Source organism: Giraffa tippelskirchi, chromosome 5 (genome assembly GCF_054371585.1).
Source record: "Giraffa tippelskirchi isolate mGirTip1 chromosome 5, T2T-mGirTip1v1.2.pri, whole genome shotgun sequence".
NCBI classification, from domain to species: Eukaryota; Metazoa; Chordata; class Mammalia; order Artiodactyla; family Giraffidae; genus Giraffa; species Giraffa tippelskirchi.
Genome location: NC_137279.1, coordinates 121,072,944 through 121,099,651, shown reverse-complemented (window position 1 = coordinate 121,099,651; position 26,708 = coordinate 121,072,944). Strand labels below are relative to the sequence as shown.

Genomic DNA, 26,708 nt, shown 5'->3' with positions numbered 1-26,708 from the left:
GCTTTCCTGTCCTTCACCATCTCCCAGAGATTGCTCAAATTCATGTCCATTGAGTTGGTGATGCCATCCAACCATCTCGTCCTCTGTTGTCCCCTTCTTCTACCTGCAATCTTCCCCAGCATCAGGGATGAATTAGGGGGGCTCTGATAAATCCAAATATTTTATTGATCAGAAGCAACTTATGAAGATGACCTCTTTGCCTTTCCTCAACTTTTATATCTCATAGGTTTAACATCTGAGAGCTGAAAAGAATTTCAGAGATGACCCAGTCATTTTTCCTGGCCAAATCATTTAAATCTGCAAAAAATGCTATTTTCATCTTATTCTTTCAGTCCTTTGACTTCTATTTTTACTTCCTTCTATTTCAAACTCTCCTTTTATGTCATTTTTCTATTATAACTCTTCCATCTTATTCCATAGTATGCTATATTTCATCTAAAAGATCTTTTCTTAATGGCTTACACAACGGCCTCCCTAGTAGCTTTCTCTGTTTTATTAATATGTTGGTCAGTAATTTATCCAACTGAAATCTGTAGGCACAATTTATTTGATTTTGGTTTTCACCTTGTCTGTATATAGTGGGAGAAGGAAATGGCAACCCACTCCAGTACTCTTGCCTGGAAAATCCTATGGACAGAAGAGCCTGGTAGGCTGCAGTCCATGGGTTCGCTAAGGGTCAGACACGACTGAGCAACTTCACTTTCACTTTTCACTTTCATGCATTGGAGAAGGAAATGGCAACCCACTCCAGTGTTCTTGCCTGGAGAATCCCAGGGACGGGGGAGCCTGGTGGGCTGCCATCTGTGGGGTCGCACAGAGTCGGACATGACTGAAGTGACTTAGCAGCAGCAGTATATAGTGGACAAATGGTAGAAAAAAGTACATCTTCATATTTTATGCTGTTATTTGTTCTTTAGCTAGACCATCACCTGTAAATATGAATATTTAAAAAAAATTTTTTTTGTATTAATTAATTTATTTTTTATTGAAGGATAATTGCTTTACAGAATTTTGCTGTTTTCTGTCAAACCTCAACATGAATCAGCCATAGGTATATATATATCCCCTCCCTTTTGAACCTCCCTCCCATCTGCCTCCCCATCCCACCCCTGTAGGTTGATACAGAGCCCCTGTTTGAGTTTCCTGACCATACAATAAATTCCCGTTGGCTATCTATTTTACATATGGTAATGTAAGTTTCCATGTTACTCTTTGCATACATCTCATCCTCTCCTCCCCTCTCCCCATGTCCGTAAGTCTATTCTCTATGTCTTTTTCTCCATTGTTGGCCTGTAAATAAATTATTCAGTACCATTTTTTTAGATTCCATATATATGCATTAGAATACGGTATTTATCTTTCTTTTTCTGACTCACTTCACTCTGTATAATAGGTTCTAGGTTCATCTACCTCATTAGAACTGACTCAAATGCATTTCTTTTTATGGCTGAGTAATATTCCATTGTGTATATGTACCACAACTTCTTTATCCATTCATCTGTCGATGGACATCTAGGTTGCTTCCATGTTCTAGCGATTGTAAATAATGCTGCATTGAACATTGGGATACATGTGTCTCTTTCAGTTTTGGTTTCCTCAGGGTGTATGCCTATCTGTGGGATTACTGGGTCATATGGTGGTTTTATTCCTAGTCTTTTAAGGAATCGCCACACCATCTTCCATAGTGGCTGTATCAGTTTACATTTCCACCAACATTGCAAGAGTGTTCCCTTTTCTCCACACACTCTCCAGCATTTATTGCTTGTAGACTTTTTGATGAGGGCCATTCTGACTGGTGTGAGGTGATATTGCATTGTAGTTTTGATTTGGATTTCTCTAATAATGAGTGATGTTGAGCATCTTTTCATGTATTTGTTAGCCATCTGTATATCTCCTTTGGAGAAATGTCTGTTTAGGTCTTTTTCCCACTTTTTGATTGGGTTGTTTGTTTTTCTGGTATTGGGTTGTATGAGCTGTTTGTATATTTTGGAAGTTAATTGTCAGTTGTGTCATTTGCTATTATTTTCTCCCATTCTGAGGATTGTCTTTTCACCTTGCTTATAGTTTCCTTTGCTGTGCAAAAGCTTTTAAGTTTAATCAGGTCCCACTTGTTTACATTTGTTTTTATATCCATTACTCTAGAGGAGGGTCATAGAGGATCTTGCTTTGATTTATGTCATCAAATGTTCTGCCTATGTTTTCCTCTAAGAGTTTTATAGTTTTTTATCTTACATTTAGGTCTTTAATCCACTTTATCTTTGTGTATGGTGTTAGGAAGTGTTCTAATTTCATTCTTTTACATGTAGCTGTCCAGTTTTCCCAGCAGTATTTATTGAAGAGGCTGTCTTTGCCCCATTGTATATTCTTGCCTCCTTTGTTAAAAATAGGGTACCTGGAGGTGCATGGGTTTATCTCTGGGCTTTCTATCTTGTTCCATTGGTCTACATTTCTGTTTTTGTGCCAGTACCATACTGTCTTGATGACTGTAGCTTTGTAGTATAATCTGAAGTCAGGAAGGTGATTCCTCCAGCTCCATTCTTCTTTGTCAAGACTGCTTTGGCTATTCGGGGTCTTTTGTGTTTCCATATGAATTGTGAAATATTTTCTTCTAGTTCTGTGGAAAGTGCCATTGGTAATTTGATAGGGATCACGTTGAATCTGTAGATTGTGTTTGGTAGTATAGTCATTTTCACAATATTGATTCTTCCTACCCAGGAACATGGAATATCTCTCCATCTGTTTATGTTGTCTTTGATTTCTTTCATTAGTGTCTTATAATTTCCTGTGTACAGTTCTTTAGTCTCCTTAGGTAAGTTTATTCCTAGATATTTAGTTCTTTTTGTTGCAATGGTGAATGGGATTGATTCCTTAATTTCTCGTTCTGACTTTTCATTGTTAGTATATAGAAATGCAAGTGATTTCTGTGGATTGATTTTGTATCCTGCAACTTTGCTAAATTCACTGATTAGCTGTAGTAATTTTCTGATACTATCTTTAGGGTTTTCTATGCACAGTATCATGTCGTCTGCAAGCAGTGAGAGCTTTACTTCTTCTTTTCTGAACTGGATTCCTTTTTATTTCTTTTCTTCTCTGATTGCTGTAGCTAGGACTTCCAGAACTATGTTGAATAATAGTGGCAAAAGTGGACCCCCTTGTCTTGTTCCTGCTCTTAGGGGGAATGGTTTTAGTTTTCACCACTGAGAATAATGTTTGCTGTAGGCTTATCATATATGGCCTTTACTAGGTTGAGGTAGGTTCCTACTATGCCTATTTTTTGAAGAGTTTTAATCATAAATGGGTGCTGAATTTGTCAAAGCTTTTCTCTTGAGATTATCATATGGTTTTTATCTTTCAATTTGTTAATATGGTGTATCACAGTGACTGATTTGCATATATTGAAGAATCCTTGCATCCTTGGAATAAACCCAACTTGATCATCATGTATGAGCTTTTTGATGTGTTGCTGAATTCTGTTTGCTAAAATTTTGTTTAGGACTGTTGCATCTATGTTCATCAGTGATATTGGCATGTAGTTTTATTTCTGTGTGTTGTCTTTGTCTGGTTTTGGTATCAGGGTGATGGTGGCCTCGTAGAATGAGTTTGGAAGTGTTCCTTCCTCCGCAGTTTTTTGAAAGAGTTTTAGAAGGATAGGCATTAGCTCTTCTCTAAATGTTTGATAGAATTCTCCTGTGAAGCCACCTGGTCCTGGGCTTTTGTTTTTTGGGAGATTTTTGATCACAGCTTCAGTTTCAGTGCTTGTAATTGGGTTGTTCATAATTTCTGTTTCTTCCTGGTTCAGTCTTGGAAGATTGAACTTTTCTAAGAATCTGTCCATTTCTTCCAGGTTATCTATTTTATTGCCATATAGTTGTTGATAATAGTCTCTTATAATCCTTTGTATTTCTGCATTGTCTGTTGTAACCTCTCCTTTTTCATTTTTAATTTTGTTGATTTGATTCTTCTCTCTTTTTTTCTTGATGAGTCTGGCTAAAGGTTTGTCAATTTTGTTTATCTTCTCAAAGAACCAGCTTTTAGTTTTATTAATCTTTACTATTGTTTCTTTCATTTCTTTTTCATTTATTTCTGCTTGGATCTTTATGATTTCTTTCCTTCTACTAATTTGGGGGTTTTTTTGCTCTTCTTCTTCCAGTTGTTTTAGGTGTAAAGTTAGGTTGTCTATTCGATGTTTTTCTTGTTTCTTGAGGTAGGATTGTATTGCTATAAACCTCCCTCTTAAAACTGCTTTTGCTGCATCCCATAGGTTTTGAGTTGTCGTGTTTTCATTGTCATTTGTTTCTAGAAATTTTTTGATTTCCCTTTTGATTTCTTCAGTAACCTGTTGGCTATTTACAAATGTGTTGTTTAGTCTCCATGTGTTTGTGTTTCTTACACTTTTCTTCTTGTAATTGACATCTAGTCTCATAGCATTGTGGTTGCAGAAGATGCTTGATAGGATTTCAATTTTCTTGAATTTACCGAGGTTTGATTTGTGACCCAAGATGTGGTCCATCCCGGAGAACGTTCCATGTGCCCTTGAGAAGAAGGTGTATTCTTCTGCATTTGGATGAAATGTCCTGAAGATATCAATGAGATCCATCTCATCTAATGTATCATTTAAGACTTGTGTTTACTTATTAATTTTCTGATTTGATGATCTGTCCATTGGTGTGAGTGGAGTATTAAAGTCTCCTACTATTAATGTGTTACTGTCAATTTCTCCTTTTATGTCTGTTAGTGTTTGTCTTATGTATTGAGGTGCTCCTATGTTAGGTGCTTAGATATTTACAATTGTTATGTCTTTCTCTTGCATTGATTGATCCCTTGATCATTATGTAGTATCCTTCCTTATCTCTTGTAATCTTCCTTAAGGTCTATTTTGTCTGATATGAAGATTGCTACTCCAGCTTTCTTTGGCTTCCCATTTGCATGGAATATATTTTTCCATCCTCTCACTTTCAGTCTGTATGTGTCTTGAGGTCTGAACTTGATTTCTTGTAGACAGCATATATATGGGTCTTGTTTTTGTATCCATTCAGCCAGTCTGTGTCTTTTGGTTGGAGCATTTAACCCATTTACATTTAAAGTAATTATTGATTTAAATGTTCCTCTTCCATTTTCTTAATTGTTTGGGGTTGGTTTTGTAGATCTTTTTTCTACTCTTGTATTTCTTGACTATATAAGTCCCTTTAATATTTGTTGTAAAGCTAGTTTGGTGGTACTGAATTCTCTTAACTTTTGCTTGTCTGAAAAGCTTTTTATTTCTCCATCAATTCTGAATGATATCCTTGCCAGGCACAGTAATCTTCATTGTAGATTTTTCCCTTTCAGTACTTTAAATATATCCTGCCATTCCCTTCTGGCCTGCAGAGTTTCTGGTGAAAGATCAGCTGTTAAACATATGAGGTCTCCCTTGTATATTACTTGTTGCTTCTCCCTTGCTGCTTTTAATATTCTTTGTGTTTAGTCTTTGTTAGTTTCATTAGTATGTGTCTTGGCATGTTTCTCCTTGGGTTTATCCTGTATGGGACTCTTTGTGCCTCTTGGACTTGATTGACTATTTCCTTTTCCCTGTTGGGGAAATTTTAACCTATAATCTATTCAAAAACTTTCTCATACCCTTTCTTTTTCTCTTCTTCTCTGGGACCCCTATAATTCAAATGTTGGTGCATTTGATATGGTCAGGTCTCTGAGACTGACCTCAGCTCTTTTCATTCTTTGTCCTTTATTCTGCTCTTCAGAAGTTAGTTCCATCATTTTATCTTGCAGCTCACTGATTTGTTCTTCTGCTTCAGATATTCTGCTATTGATTCCTTCTAGAGTATTTTTAATTTCAGTAATTGTGCTGTTTGTCTCTGTATGTTTATTCTTTAATTCTTCTAGGTCTTTGTTAATTGATTCTTGCATTTTCTCCATTTTGTTTTCAAAGTTTTTGATCATATTAACTATCATTATTCTGAATTCTTTTTCAGGTAGTTTTCTTGTTTCCTCTTCATTTATTTGGACTTTTGTGTTCCTAGTTTGTTCCTTCATTTGTGCAGTATCTCTCTGCCTTTTCATTGATTTTTTTTTTTCTAAACTTATTGTGTTTGAGGTCTCTTTTTCCCAGGCTTCAAGGAAAGTTGAATTCTTTCCTTGAAGAAGGTTGAATTCTTTCTTCCTTTTGATTTCTGCCCTCCTAAGGTTGGTCTGGTGGTTTATGTAAGCTTCATGTAGGGTGAGATTTGTGCTGAGTTTTTGTTTGTTTGTTTTTCCTCTGATGGGCAAGGCTGAGTGAGGTGGTAATCCTGTTTGCTGATGATTGGGTTTGTATTTTTGTTTTGTCTGTTGTTTAGATGGGCGTCCTGCACAGGGTGCTACTGGTGGTTGGGTGATGCCACGTCTTGTATTCAAGTGGTTTCCTTTGTGTGAGTTCTCACTATTTGATACTCCCTAGGGTTAGTTCTCTGGTAGTTTAGGGTCTTGGAATCAGTGCTCCCACTGCAAAGGCTCAGGGCTTGATCTCCTGGCGCTGCTTAGCAGCAGGCACAGTGCCCCAGCAGCCACATGGCACAGCCGCCACTGCCACTGCCCAGTGCCATCAAGAATATCTTTTAAAATGCTCTTTCTTTATGTGTTTTAGTTGACTCTCATTTTCCTGTCTTTATGTAAGGCAGGCTGGTATCCAAATGAAAAGCTGCTGATGCTCAGACCCTCAAGAGTGCAACAGGGAGCCTAAGAGTGGACCTCTTTCCTTGGAGGAGCCAAAACATAAGGTCTTCCCTGGACTAGGCTTCTTCACCATCACCGTCAACCATGTGGCTTTGTTTCAGGGGATCTGCTGCTCCTAGAGAGCAGGGAGTGGGGGTTGCACTGGGACTCTGGAGAGAAGGGCTGAAGCCCAAGAGCACAGGGAGGCCTAGGTTAACCTTTGTTGTTTGTGACTTTGTTCATCATTAGTCATCATGAGGAATGAGTTTGGTATAAAGAATGAGGTCTAACAGTACCTGATCAGAAACATCCTCAGAATCCCCCAGGTCTATCAGTTCTTGGTATTGACTCATGACAAACGGAGCTATATTTTCTAATACGTTTCCCCCCACGCAGGTGCTTATGACCCAGTATATGTTGCACTTGTGCTCAGTTGTATCCTACTCTTAGCAACTCCATGGACTGTAGCCCACCAGGCTCCTCTATGAAATTTTCCAGGCAGTAATACTGGAGTGGGTTGCCATTTTCTTCTCCAGGATATCTTCATGACCCAGGGATCAAACCCTCATCTGTTGCATCTCCTGCATTGGCAGGCAGATTCTTCACGACCGTACCACCTGGAAAGCCCCCTAATTTATGTTATAGGTGCCCTAATAAATACAGGGTTTGGTTATATTCCCATCTGCATGTCTTTTTCAGGGTTCCAGGAAGCTCAAATCCCCTTCTATATAGCTTTTTGTTTCTTTTCAAAAATATTTTAAAAACAAGTATAGTTCATTTACAATGTTATGTTAATTTCTGCTGTATAGCAAAGTGATACAATATACATATGCATACATTCATTTTTTACATTCTTTTCCATTATGGTTTACAATAAGATATTGAATATACTTCTCTGTGCTATACCAGTAGGACCTTGTCATTTGTCCATTCTATATATAATAATTTGCATCTGCTAACCCCAGCCTCCCACTCCATCCCAACCCCTTCCCCTTGGCGATCACCAATCTCTTCTCTATGTCTATGATTCTGATTCTGTTTTGTAGATGATTTCATTTGTGTCATATTTTAGATTCTACATATAAGTGATATCATATGATGTTTGTCTCTCTCTTTCTGACTTACTTCACTTAGTGTGATAATTTCTAGTTGCATCCATTATCCAAAATTACGTTGACATTATTTTGTTCTCTTTTATGACTATTATATATTTATTCATTCATATGTTGATGGAGATTTAGGTTGTTTCCATGTCTTGGCTATTGTCAGTAGTGCTGCTGTGAACATAAGGGTGTATGTATCTTTTTGAATTAAAGTTTTGTCAGTATACACCCAGGAGTAGGATTCTTGGATTATATGGTTATTCTGTTTTTAGTTTTCTGAGGAAACCTCCATACAGTTTTTCACAGCGGCTGCACCAACTTACATTCATACCAACAGTGTAGGAGGGTTCCCTTTTCTCCACACACTGTCCAGCATTTGTTATTTGTAGACTTTTTAATGATGGTTATTCTGACAGTATGAGGTGGCATCTCATTGTAGTTTTGATTTGCATTTCTCTAATTAACGATGTTGAGCATCTTTTCATGTGCCTGTTGGCCATCTGTATTTCTTCTTTGGAGAAATGTCCATTTAGATCTTCTGGTCATTTTTCAGTCTGGTTGTTTGATATTTTGTTGTTGAGCTGGCTGATCTATTGTGTATTTTATAGATTAAACCCTTGTCAGTTGCATCATTTGCAGATATTTTCTCCCATTCTGTAGGTTGTCTTTTTGCTTATAGTTTTCTTTGCTGTGCAAGTCTTGTAAGTTTGATTAGGCCCCATTTGTTTATTTTTGTTATTATTTCTATTGCCTTGGGAGTCTGATTTAAGAAAACATTGGTATGATTTATGTCAGAGAATGTTTTGCCTATGACCTCTTCTAGGAGTTTTATGGTGTCTTGTCTTACGTTTAAGTCTTTTAAGTTATTTTGAGTTTATTTTTGTGTGTGACGAGAGGGCATGTTGATTGATTTACAATCAACTGTCCAACTTTCCTAGCACCCTTTACTGAAGAAGCTGTCTTTTTCCCATTGTATGTTCTTGGCTCCTTTGTCAAAGATTAACTGATCATAGGTGTGTGGGGCTTTTTGTTTAAATTAATTTTGTAATTTAATTTAAATGTGTTTCGAATAACATTGTGTATAGCTATTTTTGTCAAGAGTTTGAAGGCTGTTAATCATTTATGAAGAATTTTGTAGCTCATATGTTTTATATGCTTCATCCTAAAAATGGCTAAAACTTCTTAGTCACAGAAATAAAATAAGGGGTGATAGATTGAGACCAAAAAAAAATAAAATAAAAACTCCATGATTTAGATTTTAGTAGATTTTTTCAGACCTCTAACTGTGTGTCCAGTTCTTTTCCCCTCCCTCTTCCTTCCCCAGGTCCTGAATTCCAAGCGGTTCTCCTTGCTTGGTCCAATCTGTCATCTCTCATCAGACCACTGCTGTTCCTCTCCACCAGTCTTGATCTCTCTAATTTACTCACCTCATAGTAATCAACTAAGAGGAAATAATTGCATCACATTCAAATGAGGATTTTTTTTTTTTAATGTAAAGAACTCTTAAAAATCAACCTGAGAACTCCATGTACACAAATAAAATGGGAGCCCTTATGGTAAATATAAAAAAAAAAATGTTCTACTTTCTTAGGAATAAAGAAAACACAGATGCTATTTATGCCTGTCAGGTTATGTGAGATTAAAGAAATGTATGCTGTATTAGCAAGGGTTTTAGGGATTAAAAAGCTCTTAAACATTGCTAGTTGGAATTTAAAATGCTGTAGTCTTTCTGGAGGGTGGTTTGATAATATATAGCAGGAGACTTTAATCTAGCAATTCCACTTCTATCCATTTATCTTAAGGCAGCAATAATAGGACGGGTTCAAAAACCATGTGCTTGTATAGAAGGATGTTTATTGAAACTGTTTATAATGATGAAAGACAGAAAACAGCCTGGCCTAGGGAAAAATATATAAAATTTGATACATCTAGACAGTGGAATTTTATAGAGCCATAAAAATGATAATGTAGAGGATCTTAAAAATTTACCCTGAAACACTTCCATAGTATTTAAGTGAAAAAGTAAGTTACGAAGCAGCATGTATAATTCAACCTCCTTTTGTGAGGAAGAAATGTGTTGGTGGGGTGTGTGTGCCATAGGGAAAAGTCTGGAAGACTATGTGACAGAATGCTAGTGTGTTTTACTTCTGAAGATAAGTATGTAGGTGGCTTCAATATTTTTTTTGAGACAATATTTTCTGTAGTTTGTTGTTGCCTATGACAAACAAGTACTATGTGGTAAAATATATATTTTTTTTCTTTAGAAAAGTCATGGTTTCCTTCTCCAGGGGTTGAGAGCTGGGACTTAATATATAATGTTTTCTTTTTCTTTGAGAGTTAGTGTACTAAAGTAAACTCCTTAAGGAACTTAAGAAAAAAATATGTTAATTCTGGGTAGTAAGGTACATGACTGGCTGTTACATCATTTACTTGTTTTCTATGTGTTTAAAATGTATTATAATTAAAAAAATGTTCACCTTTAAGATTTATAATAAAGTAGGAAAGATAAACACACGTAACTATAATATAAAAATAGTTACTTTCTCTAACTGTATATTTTAAAATTAATTTTTATTTTTAAAAATTCATGACAACAGTTTTTGAGCTTTCAAAAGTATTGAATTCTGATAAAAAAGAAAATCAGTTCCCTATCCCACCTTGCTGTATTCCCAGGCCCACTCTCAAAGGAGGAAAATCTTTAAGCAAATTATACTAATATTTTCCCTGTCATATTTCTAAATATTTTACAATAACACTATTTTTAAAAATTTATCAATTTTGAGCATTTTCCTATTGTCTCCTGGTTATGGTGGACAAGAATAATTCTTCTACCTTGCAATCACCTTTACTCCTCCAGCTTCCCAGTATAGCTATATTATAATTCTGGTTAAATCCAAATAATGTATACATTATTACTATGTAAATATTGTTCACTGATGAGCTTAATAGCCCACTATGACTGTTTTCTTTGTTGATGCTCTCTTTTTCCCTAGAGTAATTTGCCGTTTTTGTTTGCATGGTTTTCTATATATTTGGGAAAACAGAATGCTACTCTCCACCACCCCTGCCCCCCACCACAAATTGTGCCAAGCAATTTAAAAATTTTCAAAATCTCAACACAGCAAAAAAATCTTACCAAGTCCATTCTTTTCTATACCTTCCAAGCTGGACTAACTGTTCTCTAACACAGACATAGAGTTCTGACCCAAGACCTTCTCTTCACACTCTTCAGTTGGGTCCCTGGTTTTCCTGGATCTCATATTGTCTTCTTTTTTTTCCCTGAAGCACATCCTATAATAATTTTCCCAGAAAGAGTATGTAAGAGGTAAATTTTTGTACCTTTGTTCTACCTTTACACTTGACAGATAGGTTGAATATTGCAGTCTCAAGCTGAGGATCACTTTCCTTAGACTTTTGAAGGCACTTCAGAGCTGGGAACACAAAGATCCTCCTTGTTGAATGAACAAACGAGCGTTCCTGGCTTGCCCACAGTGACACTCATTAGACTGTGAAACTGATTGGGGTGGAGATCCTGTCAGGCCTTCCAGAAGCTTTCCTTGCCTGTCTTATGGAGGCTTATAATGTGGGAGACCTGGGTTCGATCCCCTGGTTGGGAACATCCCCTGGAGAAGGGAAAGGCTACCCACTCCGGTATTCTGGCCCGAAGAATTCCATGGACTGTGTAGTCCATGGGGTCGCAAAGAGTTGGAGAAAACCAAGCGACTTTCACTTTGATATACTTCTTGGTCCCCCTCATATTCTGGAGACTCTTGGCTGTGTTGTCCTTCCATCAGGAGCAAATAACTCCTACCAACCCAGCATGTTGGGTGCTAGGTGAAGCTAAGCTCAGCTTCTCAGATGTGCCATCCTGCTTGGAAGCCTAGCCTGCAGGCATGCCTGATCTCTATTCCTGCAGGCTTCCTTGGGTGAAAGTGGATTTACTCCCACTGGGACTGTATGGACAAAGATGAATAGTATAATTGATTTCTTGGGACTTTGTAGGTAGACATATCTCAGTGACTCTTAAGAGAACCCCCTGACTTTGAGGCTCCGTGATCCCATGACTGTTGAACTGATGTTCTTTGCCAGGATGGCCCTTCCTGTTGGCTTGGTTTGGCTTGCTTCTCATGTACTCCTTCTTTAAGACTCAGCTAAGCAATTGCTTCCTCTGGGAAGCTTTCATCTTCATTTCCTTTTCTTTCCTACTGGCTGTGTATTTCCTTTGTCATTTTTTCTTTTTTAAAATCAGAGCTGTAGTAATGAGGTGTAATCTTTTTACCCAAGACATGCCTACTAAGCTCCAGATGCATCCATGGACCCCAACATAGGTGGCAGGGAACAAAAAAAGTGTTTTGATTCAGGAGTGGCCATCAAAAATGACTAGAATGTGACAGAGGGAAGTGTATTTTTGTACATCTTTCATCAAATAAGAATTCTAGCTTTAAAGAGGAAAGGAGACTTATAGCTAGAAATGATCTTAGCAAATGCAAACCTTTTGATCTTTTCTCAGGTAAGGAAAAAACAAAATACAGTTTTTATGGTGCAAAGTTAGTGTGCAGTGGCATATAGTTTAGAAAGAACATTGTATCTGAGGACAGAAAACCTGATTTTAAAATCGTAGCTCTGTGATGAAGAGTTTAGGGGAGCTTGGGTAATATTCTTATCTTCCACTAGCACCTCCTTTTCTCATCTTTAAATTAAGGGTATCAGTGCCCTCCCTACCCCGACTCCCTGGGTTATGAGAATTAAATGTGAGCTGGCATGCAAAAAGAACTAGTGTGGTACTTACATATTTATTTCCAACTATAAGACGTATTTCATCAGGCAACACACTTTCCCAGTCTAGTAAGGTTAAACTCCTTTTGGAAGAATCTTGAGTGCTTTTACTAGTGTTAAATGATGTTACTAAGTTACTGTATAGATATCCTAAGTTGTTTTATCTGTCACTTATATAAACAAATTATGGAATTTGCAGTGATGGATTCTGGTAACTTCTGGAAAAATATTTGTACTGTATCTTTTGAGCCAGCTTATATCTAAGCTATATTCCAAAGTGTGATTTTTGTCTGTGAGAAAGTCTCCGTCGTTGTGGTCCATTGCAACAAAGCTCCTTCTAAATTTACCGCATCCATAATCATGCTTCTTTGATTTGGAATTTGACCAGTATATTTAATTGGTGATTAATACAGTGTTCTTTAGTATATATGTGACCATTGCTGAATTTGTAGTGCTTTTATCCTTTTTAGATAATCTATGTAAAATATATCCATACACAGAGATAATCTTTAAGCGATTGAGAATTCTACATACAGTAGAATTATTCGTAATGACCTTTCTGTGGAACATGAATTTTTTTTTCAGAATAATTTAGAAGAGGATGAAGATGTGGAAATGAAAAATAGTATAACCCAGGGAGACAAACTACGTGCCTTAAAAAGTCAGAGACAGCCCCGCTCCTCACCATCCTGTGCATTTAGGTAGGTCTATTTTAAACTTTTAAGTTTATATTTTATCTCCATTTGTGGCTAGAATATTTAATCTCTTTTGGTTATCATTCTATAAGTACCATGTTTACCTCTCATTTTTTGGTTTATTACTATTTTCTGTTATTTATTATTTTAATGTTGTGGGGAATAGATAAATTTTAGAAGCTTATCGAAAGCAGCTACTACATCTTAATTTCTGGAATTCCCCCTAAAATTGCTACGCTGTTGTTGGTTGTCTCTGGGACTCTGTTCAAAATTCTGTTGGGAATGCCACTCTTTTCCTGTGAACAGGCTTCTTATTCTGTGGCAAATCCTCAGAGGTGTGCCAAGCATTTGTATTTAATCTAGAGTGTGCAGAAAAGTATTGTATGCCAAGCTTTTGGTATACCCTAACTCGTCAGCCTGACATCCTATTTCTGGGAATTGAATAAGCAATTCCTGTCTGTTAAATTACAAACAATCTTGGTTTGGAGATCTGAAATTACTCATCAGAATCAGTTGGTGGGACTTAACTTCAGACCACAACCTTTGAAATCTTCTGCTAATTCAGACTAAGTGGAAGAAATAAAGCTTCAGAATTAATGTAGGTTCAAAAATCTCTAAATATCAAGATTCTTTATTGTAATGTAAGAGGTGGCAAGCCCACAAATGAATATCATGGGAAATGCTTATTTTCCTTTGACTTTTAAGTGAGAGAAATGCATAGCAAGGAGGCTGTTTTGCTATGATAAATGTCAAGCAGACTACTCACAGAGAATTTAGTTTTATGTATTATCTGGGGGGATTATAACACTTAAGTCAGATTGGGTCTAGTCACACCATTATCTATCCTTTGAGTACTGGTTTCCTGCCCTGAAATATGAAAGTTCATATATAGCTTGAAATTGAGGTAATTGTTTTATATAGTAAGATGGGAAGATGGAATAGAAAGTCTGGTACTTAGTGATACTCACTAACTACTACTGAGAGACTGAGGAAATGTAGATCTACTGACAAACTGCTATGGGACCAGGAGTTACGCTAGGCACCTAGTTTGGACATGAGGATTAACTGAGTAAACACAAAAGGTTGCACTGTTACCCACATTTGTGTTGGTTGCTTGAGATTAGAGAGGGTAAATCGCTTCCTAGCTGGTATTCAAACCTAGCACTGTTCACAGTCCATATTCTTTTCACCGTATATACTGTCTTAGTGAAAGTTCTTCAAGATCAGTAAATATATTACCAATCTTTGTTATTCACCATTTTTCCTTGAAACTCTAAGAAAGTGCTTCGTATTAATTAAAATTAATTTCAAACAGATTTATATTTGATTTGTAAGAAGCCATAAGTGGGAGGAAGGGATAAGCTGGGGTATAACTTGGCCAATAAAATGGCAAAAGAAGCAAGAGAAGCTTCACTGGACTTCAGAAGGCTCATTCCAAGATGGTGTTTATCTCTTTCTTTTCATCCTTAGAAATTTTCCCATTTTTTTGAATATAATTTTTCTTAACAGCATCATGGCCCCATCATCAAACTTTTTTTTTTTCACTCTGAATAGATGTAGTACCAGCTTCTGATGAAAAAGAATTTTACTGTAAATGAAATTCAAGATGAAACAAAATGACTAAAATGGATTTTCCACTGGCTTTAGGACTTATAAAGTAAATAAATACTAATATCCATTTGCAAGGTCTATCCCTCTTGCCCATTTAATAATTTTGCTGGTCTGACTCCAGAGGATGTGGCTTTTGGTCTTGGCTTAAATGTGTGACCCTGGTGATGATGAACATTTGTCTTTGGTTTCTGTAGGTTGGAGGATATGAAAGGGCATCCAAGAGCAGTGTCCCAGCCTTCCAGGTACCGTCAACCAAGTTGAACTTCTAGTAGGTTATAGGCAAATGCTACCCTTTAGATGGGGCTCCCCAGGTGGCTCAGTGGTAAACAATATGCCTGCCGAGATATTAAGAGATGTATGAGATGAGGGGTTCTATTCCTGGGTTGAGAGGAGGAAATGGCAACCACCCCATTATTCTTGCCTGGAAAATCCCCTGGACAGAGGAGCCTGCTGGCTACAGTCAGACATGACTGAGCACATACACATTGCCACTGGGAGGGATCTAGGCCACTGAGAGCCATGGCCATGGCAGAGACCTTGGACTATTACTAGATTATGACCCTTTAGATACATTTCCCAACTTTAAGCCCATGAAAATAAGCTGCACACCACTTTTAAAATTCCTTTGTTTCTGTTCCAGATTTTTATAGTAGGCTTTATAGTTAATGCTCACCATGAGCAAGAGTTTTGTTTTCCTGAAATGCCCGCAAGGCTGCATGGCTGTGGCAGTGATGCCAGTGTACCCTGTGTGCCCAGAACATGGTGGAGTCTCTCAGTAAACCAGAGTTGCTCTGCAACATGCGTTTCAAGCCTGTGATAGATTTTGCCTTGAATTTTTGACATTTCTGTTCTTCTTTCCTCCTATTTTTGCATGTGTCTGTTCCCTTCCTTTGTTTTCTAGTTTTATTTCCTTCCCGATTCTCCATTAGAGGAGGAAACGTTAGTGTTTTTCTTTGGAGAAATGTTCCCCGAACACTTCTTGGTGGTCTCAGTGGTATTAGGATCGAGCGCAGGCCTTGGTGAGGGTGGTAGAAATATTTGACCAAAACTGTCATCAACAGATGGGGAAAAAGCTAATACACTCCTCATCTCTGTTCTCATTCAGCTCTAGGTTTAGGGTTGGTTACTGGAGGCAGTTCTGAGATGACCCATTCTTATCCAGAAGCTGGAGCTGCTTCCCTGTTCAACTTCTTCTGTCCTTAATTTAGAGGCGAACAATATTGTATGGTCCTGTTTGGAGGGAAGATGATGAAAGGACGAGTCTACAAGTAAAGCAGCTTTTCTGTAGCAGATAGGAAAAAGGGTCCCTCTTCATTAAAATATCTGTCCAGGACAAAACAGATTTGGTATTAAAACCATGACTGGGCATTGACTGTCCAGATGTGAGTCAATTTTCCCTCTTTGTTCACTCAGCAAACACTTACTGAGCACCTGCTCTGAGTCTGGCACTGTACTAGTCACTGGGAATTGAAGTGAGAGAAAATTCTTTGCTCCTGATGGAGCTTATGTTGAGGAAAGTAGACAGTATCAAACAATTCAAGATGGTATAAGAGCTATGGTTTACTGTGAGAATATATGATGAAACTGCATGCTGACCCCACCTGGGAATTCAGTGAAGGCTTGCTGTAAGAGGTAGCAGCTGATTGGACTATTATGAAAGGGACTTCCCTGTAGCTCAAATGGTAAAGAATCCGCCTGCAATGCAGGAGACCAGGGTTCGATCCCTGGGTCAGGAAGATCCTCTGGAGAAGGGAATGGCAATCCACTCCAGTATTCTTGCCTGGAGAATTCTATGGACAGAGAAGCCTGGTGGGCTACAGTTCATGGGGTCGCAAAGAGTCGGACACAACTGAGCTACTAACACACAACACACACAAGCAATAGGAGTGAGTCAGATGGTGGTGGAAGAGAAAAGTGTGTGTGGGTGTGAGGTAAGGGCAGGGAAAATAGTGTATGTAAACTGAACAGGGGTATTGATGTCATCCGTCCAGGTATCTCAGGGCATTTTATGTATCTGGAGTAGAGGAATTGGTGGGAAAGTGTGGAGAATTGGAAAATACCAGATTTCAGAGGGTTTTATAAGCCAAGCCAAGAAGTTTAGCCTTTCTGGGCACTGAGGAAAGATTAAATGGTTTAAATAGTGAAGTGACATGAGTAGATATCTTAGATTTTGCTAGAGGCTATTCAGAATGTGAGTTTCAAGGAACAAGATTAAAAGGGGCTATTAGGAGTAAGGATAAGAAATAATGATGCTTACCCCGGGCAGCTGCAGACTGGAAAGGAGAGGAGAGATTTAAAATATAGAGAAGTAGAATCTAAGGACTCGGGAGGGATGAACGCCAGTCCAAGGGAAGGAAGTGAACAAGGATGGCAGGATCATGGTTACCACGGGACTTTGGGGCCTTCATTTAAATCCCAGCTCTGCCTCTTCTTATTCGCTGAGAGGCTTTGAATGAGGAGCTTTTGCTCCTCCGTTTCCTGACTTGCAAAGTGCTGTCTTTGCTCCCTCATAGGGTTGTTGTGAGGATGAGCTGAGTTAATGCCTGTAAGGTCTTAGATGAGCGCCCAGCACAGAGTGAGGGCTGCGTCAGTGCTGGCTGCTGTTATTAGGACCTGACCCGATCTCTTTAACATCTGTTGGTTTACTTTGTCCTAGTTGATGGCTGAATGTTACAATAACACAGTTATTGTGTGATTCTTTGCCCATTTTCCCCCACAAAGATTGAGTTCTTCCCCACAAGGATCTACATCTACTTTGAAGACTTCGAAAGTGGCTTTGTCCCCTTCTGTGACGGCCAAGAGGATAAACAGAGGCTCTGTATCCTCAGGCGCCAATGTAAGAAGGTAATTTTTCTCTCTTCTCCCGAGGCACTGCATGAGGAAAGGGAAGGCACCAGCAACTGCAAGTTTGTCTGAAGTTTGTCAGAGGTGGGGACGGGAGGGTGGGGGGGAACCACCAAAGGCTCTGTGAACCCTTAGGCTTCTGTTCCTGTCTTGAATTGTGGGGACAAGGCCATGGAGGGAATGCTGTACAACCTGCCCTTCCACAGCAGGCCTACCATGATCCTGGGGACGGTGTTCAGTTGCACAAACTGATATTATATGATATTGTTGTCTCCTCTCTGATGCACAGGGGCAGAAGTAAACTGGGCAGAGACGTTTGATGTAGTCATAGGATTGAATATATATTAATAGAAGTTACATCTTGTACTTAGGGCTGCTCTGTGCTCCCCCTTACACAGTCCTATTCATTTACTTCCTGCCTCAGGGCAAAGAGAACCCCCACATATTCTATTTCAGGATCTCTGGTCAAAGTGAGTCTGGTCTAGATTCTTAACTGATTTTGACAGAGGAAGTTGCCACGTATAACTAAAGGCCACATATTATAAGATCACCAAGAACTATTCTGTCACCATTTGCATTGATCCGAACTGTCTGCATCACCTTCCCCAAATGTCCTGATTAAGTGTTTTAGAAACATGAGCTCTGCATGAGTATACATGGCTGTCTATGTCCCACCCCCTCCCCCGCCCCCACTTGTGTTTTTCATTCAGCTTTTCCATAAACTCCCGGCTAGCCAGTTCTCTAGGGAACCTGAATGCTGCAGCCGATGATCCAGAGAACAAAAAGACCGCATCACCCTCCAAGATGGGTTTCATCGCCAACCCGTTCACCAACCTCTTGAATGGCAGCTCCCAGCCGCCTGCCAGAAATTACCCCGAGCTCAACAACAACCAGTACAGCCGAAGTAGCAGCAGCAGTGGGAGTGCCCCAAGCAGTCAGCCGGGCCCCCACGGCGCTAAGACCACCGAGGAGCACTCCACCGCCTTGCGGCCCTCCTACACTGGCCTTTCATCCTCCTCAGCGAGATTCCTGAGCCGATCAATCCCCGTAAGTTCACAGACACCACCTCTTGGCCCTCAGAACCCTGAACGTGACTTCTGTGCCTTGGCTGGGACCGCAAGTTCGCAGACACCTCCTCTTGGCCCTCAGAACCCTGAGCTCAACTTTTGTGCCTTGCCCTCCCAGCCAAGGCAGCCACCTAAGAAATTTAACAGTGCCAAGGAAGCCTTCTGATCCATGCCTCCCTCTGTGTGGTGAAACTGTCTCTGCATGCACATTCCACTGGCTCCTCTTTAAGTAAATGCCAAGTTTCAACCTGGTTTTCTTTCCTCCTTCTTTTTCTTCTCCTCTTCCCTCTCCTTTGTAAGTGATATCTCTAGGAAAGGAAGCAGCTTTCATTCCCTTCGTCGTGGACACTGTTGACTTCAGTTACTTTTCAGTGTAATTCTCCAATCACTCTGAGTATAGGGTGCAAGGTCAGGGGCTGAGTCGTATGACAGGCAGCATCTGCTGTGGTTGTGGCGGTATCCTGGCTTTTTTTACATTGTCTATCAATGAGTTTGGAGTATTTAAACATGGAAGGTGCTGATGAACAGCGTCTTCTCGGAAATAACCATTTAAGCCCTTGACTGTGTCACCTTCTGGCAGGAAACTGACCCAGAATTGATTAAATGGCAAATGGAGAGTGTTGATAAGGAAGGCTTATGGGTAGGTACCTGGGATGTAGGAGAGGGGAAGGCAGGGTAACAGGAAGATGTTTAAAATGAGCTCTCACTCTTCTAGAGATAGGATGAGGATCTCCATTCACATTTTACCCATGAGTTCTTCATTTTGGTCCCCAAGCCCACTTTTTAACCAGTAATCCTTGTTAGGGTAAAATTTTGTTGGTTCACCCCTCTGTCAAGAGTCACTTTAATCACATATGTTGATTGCTTCAAAGGGAATTGAGATCTATGGGAATGTGAGTTTTGATTCGAGAGAACGAGGACAAGATGGGAAGGAGAAATAGATCCCACACAAGGCAGTGCCAATCAATGTTAGAATGCGACCTTGCCTCGACTCAGGCACAAGCAAGCCCCTAGTGTTCTGGGAGGGCTGTGGTCCAGTGCCCCTAATGCTCACTGTTCTTCAGACACTTCCTCAGGCTTTATTATCCTAGGAGAGGGGTTCTTAGGTGGCGTTAGTGGTAAAGATCCCACCTGCCAATGCAGGAGACATAAGAGACATGGGCTGGATCCCTGGGTCAGGAAGATCTCCTGGAGGAGGGCGTGGCAACCCACTCCAGTATTGTTGCCTGGAGAATCCCATGGACTGAGGAGCCTGGCACGGACTACAGTCCATGGGGTCTCAAAGAATCTGACATGACTGAAGCGACATTATCCTGGGGGAGGTGGATCTTTGCAGGGGAGGGAGGAGGAGGAGACACGCGGGTGGCAGTGAGCGCGTCAGGGACTTTTGTGAAGACCCATACCCCACGGTATTAGCTAAGAGAACCCACTTTCCTTAAATGGCAGTTTAGCAACCACTTGTCTAATGTGAAGATGCAGTGTGTGTGCATACTCATATGTGTGTACATGTGTGTGTGTTGGACTCATTACTACTCCCATCCCTGACTCAGGCCTCTTTTCAAAGTTTTTTTCCCCGCTCTGTCCACCCACAGTCCTTCCTGGCACATATGATTCCCCCCGTCTGATTTTATTCCCAATGATGTTTTTCAACTTTAGATTCCTATGTAGATTATAGCCTCAGCCGACCCTATCCCTTAATTTGACTCTAATCCCACTAAGTTATAGGTACACATGTATCAATAAAACTTAAATCCTAGTAACTGGGATTAGATGGAAAATGAAGTGTATTTACATATTCATAACTAGGTTTACAAGTCATGTACTTCAGAGCAGGAGTTTTTCAGTTGATATTTTCATATACTGATTGTGGGTCAGCCTCTTTTTTAGACCAGAGTATGAATCTTTCCATTTTCAGAAAAAGTGTTACACATGTAGATAATTACATGAATATCTTGCAGATTTTGTGGCTAAAGGTTTCGTGTACAGTAAGTCCCCTACATAAGAACTAGTTCCTTCTGAGAGTGTGTTCACAAGTCCAGTTTGTTCCTAAGTACAACCAAGTTAGCTTAGGTACCCAACTATTAATAATGCAATCAGCTATATAGTACTGTACTGTAATAGGTTTATAATACTTTTCACACAAACATAAGAAACACAAAAGATAAAGAAAACATTTTCAATTTTACAGCACCATATCTTGACAAGTACAGTAGTACAGTAAGTACAGCAGTACGGTACAGCTGGTATACTGGCATCAAGTAAACAGGCAAGAAGAATTACTGACTGGAGGGAGAGGAGATGGGAGATGGTAGACTCAAAAGATACTCGGCAATAGAAGACAGAGGGCAAGATACAATTTCACTCATACCTTTACGTTGATGGCACAGGTTCTGTTTCTTTGTTGGATTCAATTCTGTCTACCCTCTTGAAAAAAACAATCCAGTGATGTCTATGTAGTAGATCTTTTTGTCTTGTCATAGATGATACGGTAGCACTCGATTGCATTCTGAAGGGCTGATGCAATCTTCCTGTACTGTTGTAGGTTGGGTCCTGGCCTCAAAAACTAACAGTGCCTCCTCAAAGAAAATCTTGCCATTTCCTGCATTGTGAATCTCTCCGGTTTTTCAGTTACTTCTTCCTCTTGTCTCTCTTTGTCCTTTTTCTGGGCCTCCAAGTCCTGGTGCTTCTTAGCAGTACTAGCTACATCGCCGCTGCTTTTATGCTTGCTTCTGGACATCCTGGGCTTGAAATAAAGATACTGTACTACTGTACCCTATACAGTCCTGTTAGTAAAGTACATGAAAGTACAACCCCTTGTAGAAGATGCATGCATGGGACAATATGTGCCAGACATGTGAACTAACTTACGTGATGGGACATGTGAATGCACGTTTGCGTCTTTGAAAATTCGAAACTTGAAGATTCGTATGTAGGGGACTTAACTGTAATCCACATTTGTAGTTGAATACTTAGCTTGGTATTCAGTTTGGTATTCAATTAGGAATACCTAATTTGTAGGTAGCTGAATACCTACCAATACAAGCATTGGTAGTTTGATGAGAATAACATTCTACTTGTTCTGGATCTCAGTTTTCCTCTTTTCTATTGGCAGTGTGGGGACTGCTTAGCTTCCATGTTGGTCCCTCTAGCCACTCTGCCTATATAACTTAATTTTGGCTTCATTCCATATTTTGTTATTTTTCTTCACCTCTCCTCCTGTGCCTCATCCCTCTCCTGGCCTGAATAGAGTGATTTTCCAATAATGAAATTTAAAGTAATACTCTGTGTGGGCAGCTGCTACTCTTCCCTTTTCTCCTTCTTAAATTTGTCACCTTGTTGTAAAGAAAAGCATTTATAAATAGAATTGCCAGCAGGACAATGTTTTCCTTCCTCTCACCCTCCCAGGAAGTAGAACAGCAGGCGTCTTATAGCCAATTTTCCTTCCTTCATCTTTGCCTAGAAAACCTCTGTGAGAGGGAGGGCTCCAAGCCCTACCCCTGCTGGCTCGCTGGCAGAAAGTCTAAATTAAGATGGAAATCCCCATTTTATGCAGAATAAACTAGGAGGTTGAGTGTTTTTCCTTTATCGCTTCAATGCAGCTTTTGCAATTGTTACAAGTTTCTTGTCTAAATAAGATGGTCTTTCTTTCCAGTGCTTCTGAAGATGTGAGACATAGGACTATATCACTCAGCAAAAAAAATGTTTTTAAATCCTCAGGTAGGAAATGAAGCCTTGATTGCACTATCCTTCCCCCACCTTTAAGAAAGACCCAGAAACTCCTAGGGAACGGGGGTTGCCGGGTATTTAGAGGGCGTCTAATATTTTAAAAGCTGCAATTAGCATCTCTCTTGAAAGCTGCAATTGCTTCTCACTTTGTGCAGCAGTTCAGCCCCCAGAAAAACGTGGAAATGATTTCCTTGTTCTGTCATTAAATGCTTTAACACAGAAAACAAGAACAAATGTTAAGGAATCCTTATGGTTGTGACAGAATTCTGAGAAGCAGATTTTATTTTTATTTATTTGGCCTGTTCTGTTCATCTTGAGGTTTCTACTGACCAGCACAATGCACCAAGTTTCATTTTGGTTGACCTACTTACTGTACAAAATCAGTTTTCCCTCCCAGACATTCAGAGGAGTTTTCAAATCTTTAAAGAGTTGAAGGACGTGTGATTATGGTGTGGGTGGGGTGGAAGTATTTTATTAAATTTAAATTACTTGAGGTATCTGTCTTGAATATTGCTCTGTTATTTTTAAGAGACTTACCACTGAATTGCTAGTCATCTGCCTTGTCCTTGCCTGAACCTGCAAGTCTAGGTTAGGTCACCGTGCTTCCCCCATAAGCCCTTGTACACCCTGCCTTGGTCTCGATTGTGATACTCAGACTCTCACTTTGCATTTTAATCATCTGTCCACTTATCTGTATCCTCCACTATACTGTAAACTTTGTGAGAGCAGGGACGGTATCTCTGTTTTTCACTCTTTTATGCTCTGTGCCTTGCTTATAGTAGGCGCTCATCAAATACTTCCTGAATATTATGGATGTTTGGATATTTAAATGAATGTGTTAAGAATTATTGCTTCCATTTTAAAGATAAATACCTTGAGGGTTTGAGAGTTTAAATATTTTGCCCTAGGTTGTACCACAAATATGTTGCAGAGCCATAATTTGCACCTGGATCACTTTGACTCCAAAAACATTTTCTTTTGGTTATTTCATATCATATATATACCGTGATAGGTGTTTAAAATAGAGGGATATCTAAAGGATGTCTCTTTTTTTCAAGAAGGGTTAGGAAATGCTGTGAAGAAGGGGTAACATTTTAGTTGGGCTTTGGAGGATGAATAGGAGCCTTCTAGGAATCTAGTGATGAAAATATGAAGAGGAGGAATGGTCATTTCAGGCAATGGGAGTTACAAGAACAGAGGTAGAACCTTAGTACTGTAGTTCTTAGGTTCTAAAGACAAGTAGTTATAGTAATATCGCTCAGTCGTGTCCGACTCTTTGCAACCCCATGGACTGTGGTCTACCAGGATCCTCTGTCTATGGGATTTTCCAGGCAAGAGTACTGGAGTGGGTTGCCATTTCCTTCTCTAGGGGATCCTCCCGACCCAGGGATCGAACCCAGGTTTCCCACATTGTAGGCAGACGCTTTACCGTCTGAGCCACCAAGGGAGTCCAAAAAGACAAGTAGACCTGGGTTCGAATCCTGTCTCTACCATTTCCTTCTGGCAAGTACTTTGGCAAGTTACTTAACCTCTCTGAGCCTCAGTAAATGGGAATAATAATAATCAGGAGCATAACTAGGTTTTGTGCCTCCTAAAACTTAAACAATTTGGTGGGACCTATTAAAGATAAAGAGTACAAACTATTTTTGTAAATTTTATAGACATATGACTATGTTTTGAAAGGGGTTTGTGTGCCTGTGAGGCCTTAAAACTAATGGGGTAATGATAATCTTTGTAATAGAGTGCTTGTGATCATTAATTGAGATAAGTCATCTGAAGTAGTTTACACAGTGCATATAGATAGTGCTCAATAATTGTAGCTATAATTTTTTTTAAGAGCAATGAGTGTTCCAGTGCAGCTGAAGCTTTAGGTGGTAACCTAAAATCAGGCTGGAAAAGTAAGCTGAAGCCCAACTAGGAGATGCAGTTTGAGCTACTAGAACTGTGTTAGCAGGACTGATTTGATCAGATCTGATTTGATGAAGATAATCCTGGCAATCATGGGGACGGGAGCTCTTGGTAGAAACCCTGAAGGCAGGAGCCCAGTTTGAGCCCTGTCTACTGTCCCCAGTCCATACTTCAACAATTGTCCTTGGGTATATTCTATGCTTTTCAATAATGACCTGCATTTCAGTGCCCATAATAGTACAGAAGCATTAAATAATATATGGCCAACAGCTCTCACATATTTTTATTATGACTTTTAAATGGTATATTTATTTTTATAAATGGATACTTAACTACCTGAGGAAAAATTATGGTCTTTAGGAAACATTTTTGTATAACATTTTAGCATGAGGAGTTGTAAAATAATGTGTTTTGTTATAAAAATATGTATATATATTCATGTTGGCAACAAATTTTTTTTTATCACTTCGGTGTCAGGGGTTACATTAATTTTTGCTTTGTGAGAACAGCCTTTTATTACAAGCTTTTATTGTATTGACCTCTAGAATATATAAACATAAGTAAGATAAGTAGTCCTATAATAAGATTCTTTTGAAAGCTGCTTTGGGTTTCGCCTATTAAAATCTTTTTTGTGACTTTTAAAATTTTTATTAAGTAGCTTATCCTAAGCTTTGTTATTTACTTGTATATTGATCTTCAAACATTTTAAGATTAGTCTCTTAGTGAGGCTTCAGATTATGTCATGGTCATTCACTGTCTCTTGGAATTTTCCCAGTCTTCTCTATTCTGTTGCTTTCTCATCTTCTTTGTTGGGTTAGCCTTGCCAATAGTTTTCCTAACTCAGTCTTTTAAAAAAATTTTAAATTAGAGGATGATTGCTTTACAATGTTGTGTTAGTTTCTGCTGTACAACAAGGTTAATCAGCTGTAAGTATACATATATCCCCCCTCTCTTGAGCCTCCCTGCCCCTCCCCCCTTATCCCACCCTGCTCTGGTGTCACAGAGCCCCCAGCTGAGCTCCCTGTGCTGTACAGCTCTTTCCTGCTGGCTATCTGTTTTACCCGTGGCAGTGTATATCTGTCAGTGCTGCTTCTCTCAGTTCATCCCACCTGCTCCTTCCCCTGCTGTGTCCACAAGTCCATTCTCTACGTCTGCATCTCTAGTCCTGCCCTGCAAATCAATTCATTAGTACCATTTTTCTAGATTCCATACATATGCATTAATATATATATTTGTTTTTCTCTTTCTGATTTACTTCACTCTGTATAACAGGCTCTGGTTCATCCACCTGTGGCATTGCCTTAAACTTGATGCAGTTTTTCAGCCAAGGAATACTAATACCGTCAAGATCTTGAGCTTGGTCTCAGTATTGAACCACATCTTTGGCTTTCTTTCAGCATTGGTATTCTTCTGTTCCCTTCCCAGAAGACTTGGGAATGTCAGTTGACAAAGCATTGATTTGTTCTGAGGTCAGCATGGTCCAGATAATGCCTTTAAATGTGCATAGATGTTTTTTAGGTACACACAGTATTTGCAGATACTTCCCTCTTTCAGACCATTGTGAGCCTTCAGCCTTCTCTGATATTAATGAGGTCATCATCTGTATGGGCTTTGGCATCCTCAGGTTCAGTTTCTGATTGAAGGTCATTAGAATGGAAAGAAAGGATATAAAAAAATAGTATGTTAGCTCGGCTGCTATAATAAAATACCCTAGACTAGCAGTCTATAAACAAGTCTATATCTCACAATTCTGGAGGCTGAAAGTCGGAGATTGGGAGCCAGCGTGTTCAGGTTCAGGTGAGTATTCTCTTTTGGGCTGTAGACTGTCATCTCCTCATCGTATCCTCGCTTAACTGTAAGAGGGTGACGAAGCTCTCTGAGTCCCTTTTATAAGAACGCCAGTCTCATTCATGAAGTCTCTGTTCTCATGACCTAATTACCTCCCCAAATCTCTACCTCCTAATACCATCATATTGAGGAGGAGTTTGGCTTTACTTTTTTTTTTTTTTTTTTAAGATTTTTTGATGTGGACCATTTTTAAAATCTCTATTGACTTGTTTCTGTTTTATGTTTTGGATTTTGGGCTGCAAGGCATGTGGTATCCTAGCTCCTCGACCAGGGATCAAACCCACACCCCTGCACTGGAAGGCAAAGTCTTAACCAGTGGACCATCAGGGAAGTCCCCAGCTTTAATCTTTAGCTACCAAGCTTCTGCCAGCATTCATGACAGCTGTAACATTTTTCTAATCCTTATCATCATCAGTGATTTATTGATTACCTCCTATGTACCT

At 39.3% G+C, this 26,708-nt stretch overlaps 1 protein-coding gene across 30 annotated transcripts in view; it reads left to right on the top strand.

Annotated features, from left to right (window-relative positions):
* The window catches only part of CDC14A (cell division cycle 14A), a 196,982-nt gene that overhangs the window by 150,941 nt on the left and 19,333 nt on the right, over nucleotides 1-26,708 (top strand). For 18 of the 30 annotated variants that reach the window (XM_081493193.1, XM_081493197.1, XM_081493187.1 and 15 more), the window contains 4 exons: nucleotides 13,152-13,267; nucleotides 15,067-15,114; nucleotides 17,594-17,716; nucleotides 18,427-19,035. In XM_081493193.1, the coding sequence (XP_081349319.1) occupies nucleotides 13,152-13,267; nucleotides 15,067-15,114; nucleotides 17,594-17,716; nucleotides 18,427-18,949 (810 nt within the window). In that variant the 3' untranslated portion in view covers nucleotides 18,950-19,035. Of the gene's footprint in view, nucleotides 1-13,151; nucleotides 13,268-15,066; nucleotides 15,115-17,593; nucleotides 17,717-18,426; nucleotides 19,036-26,708 lie in introns of those variants that run through there. The other 12 variants (XM_081493185.1, XM_081493178.1, XM_081493199.1 and 9 more) reach the window with 1 other exon arrangement.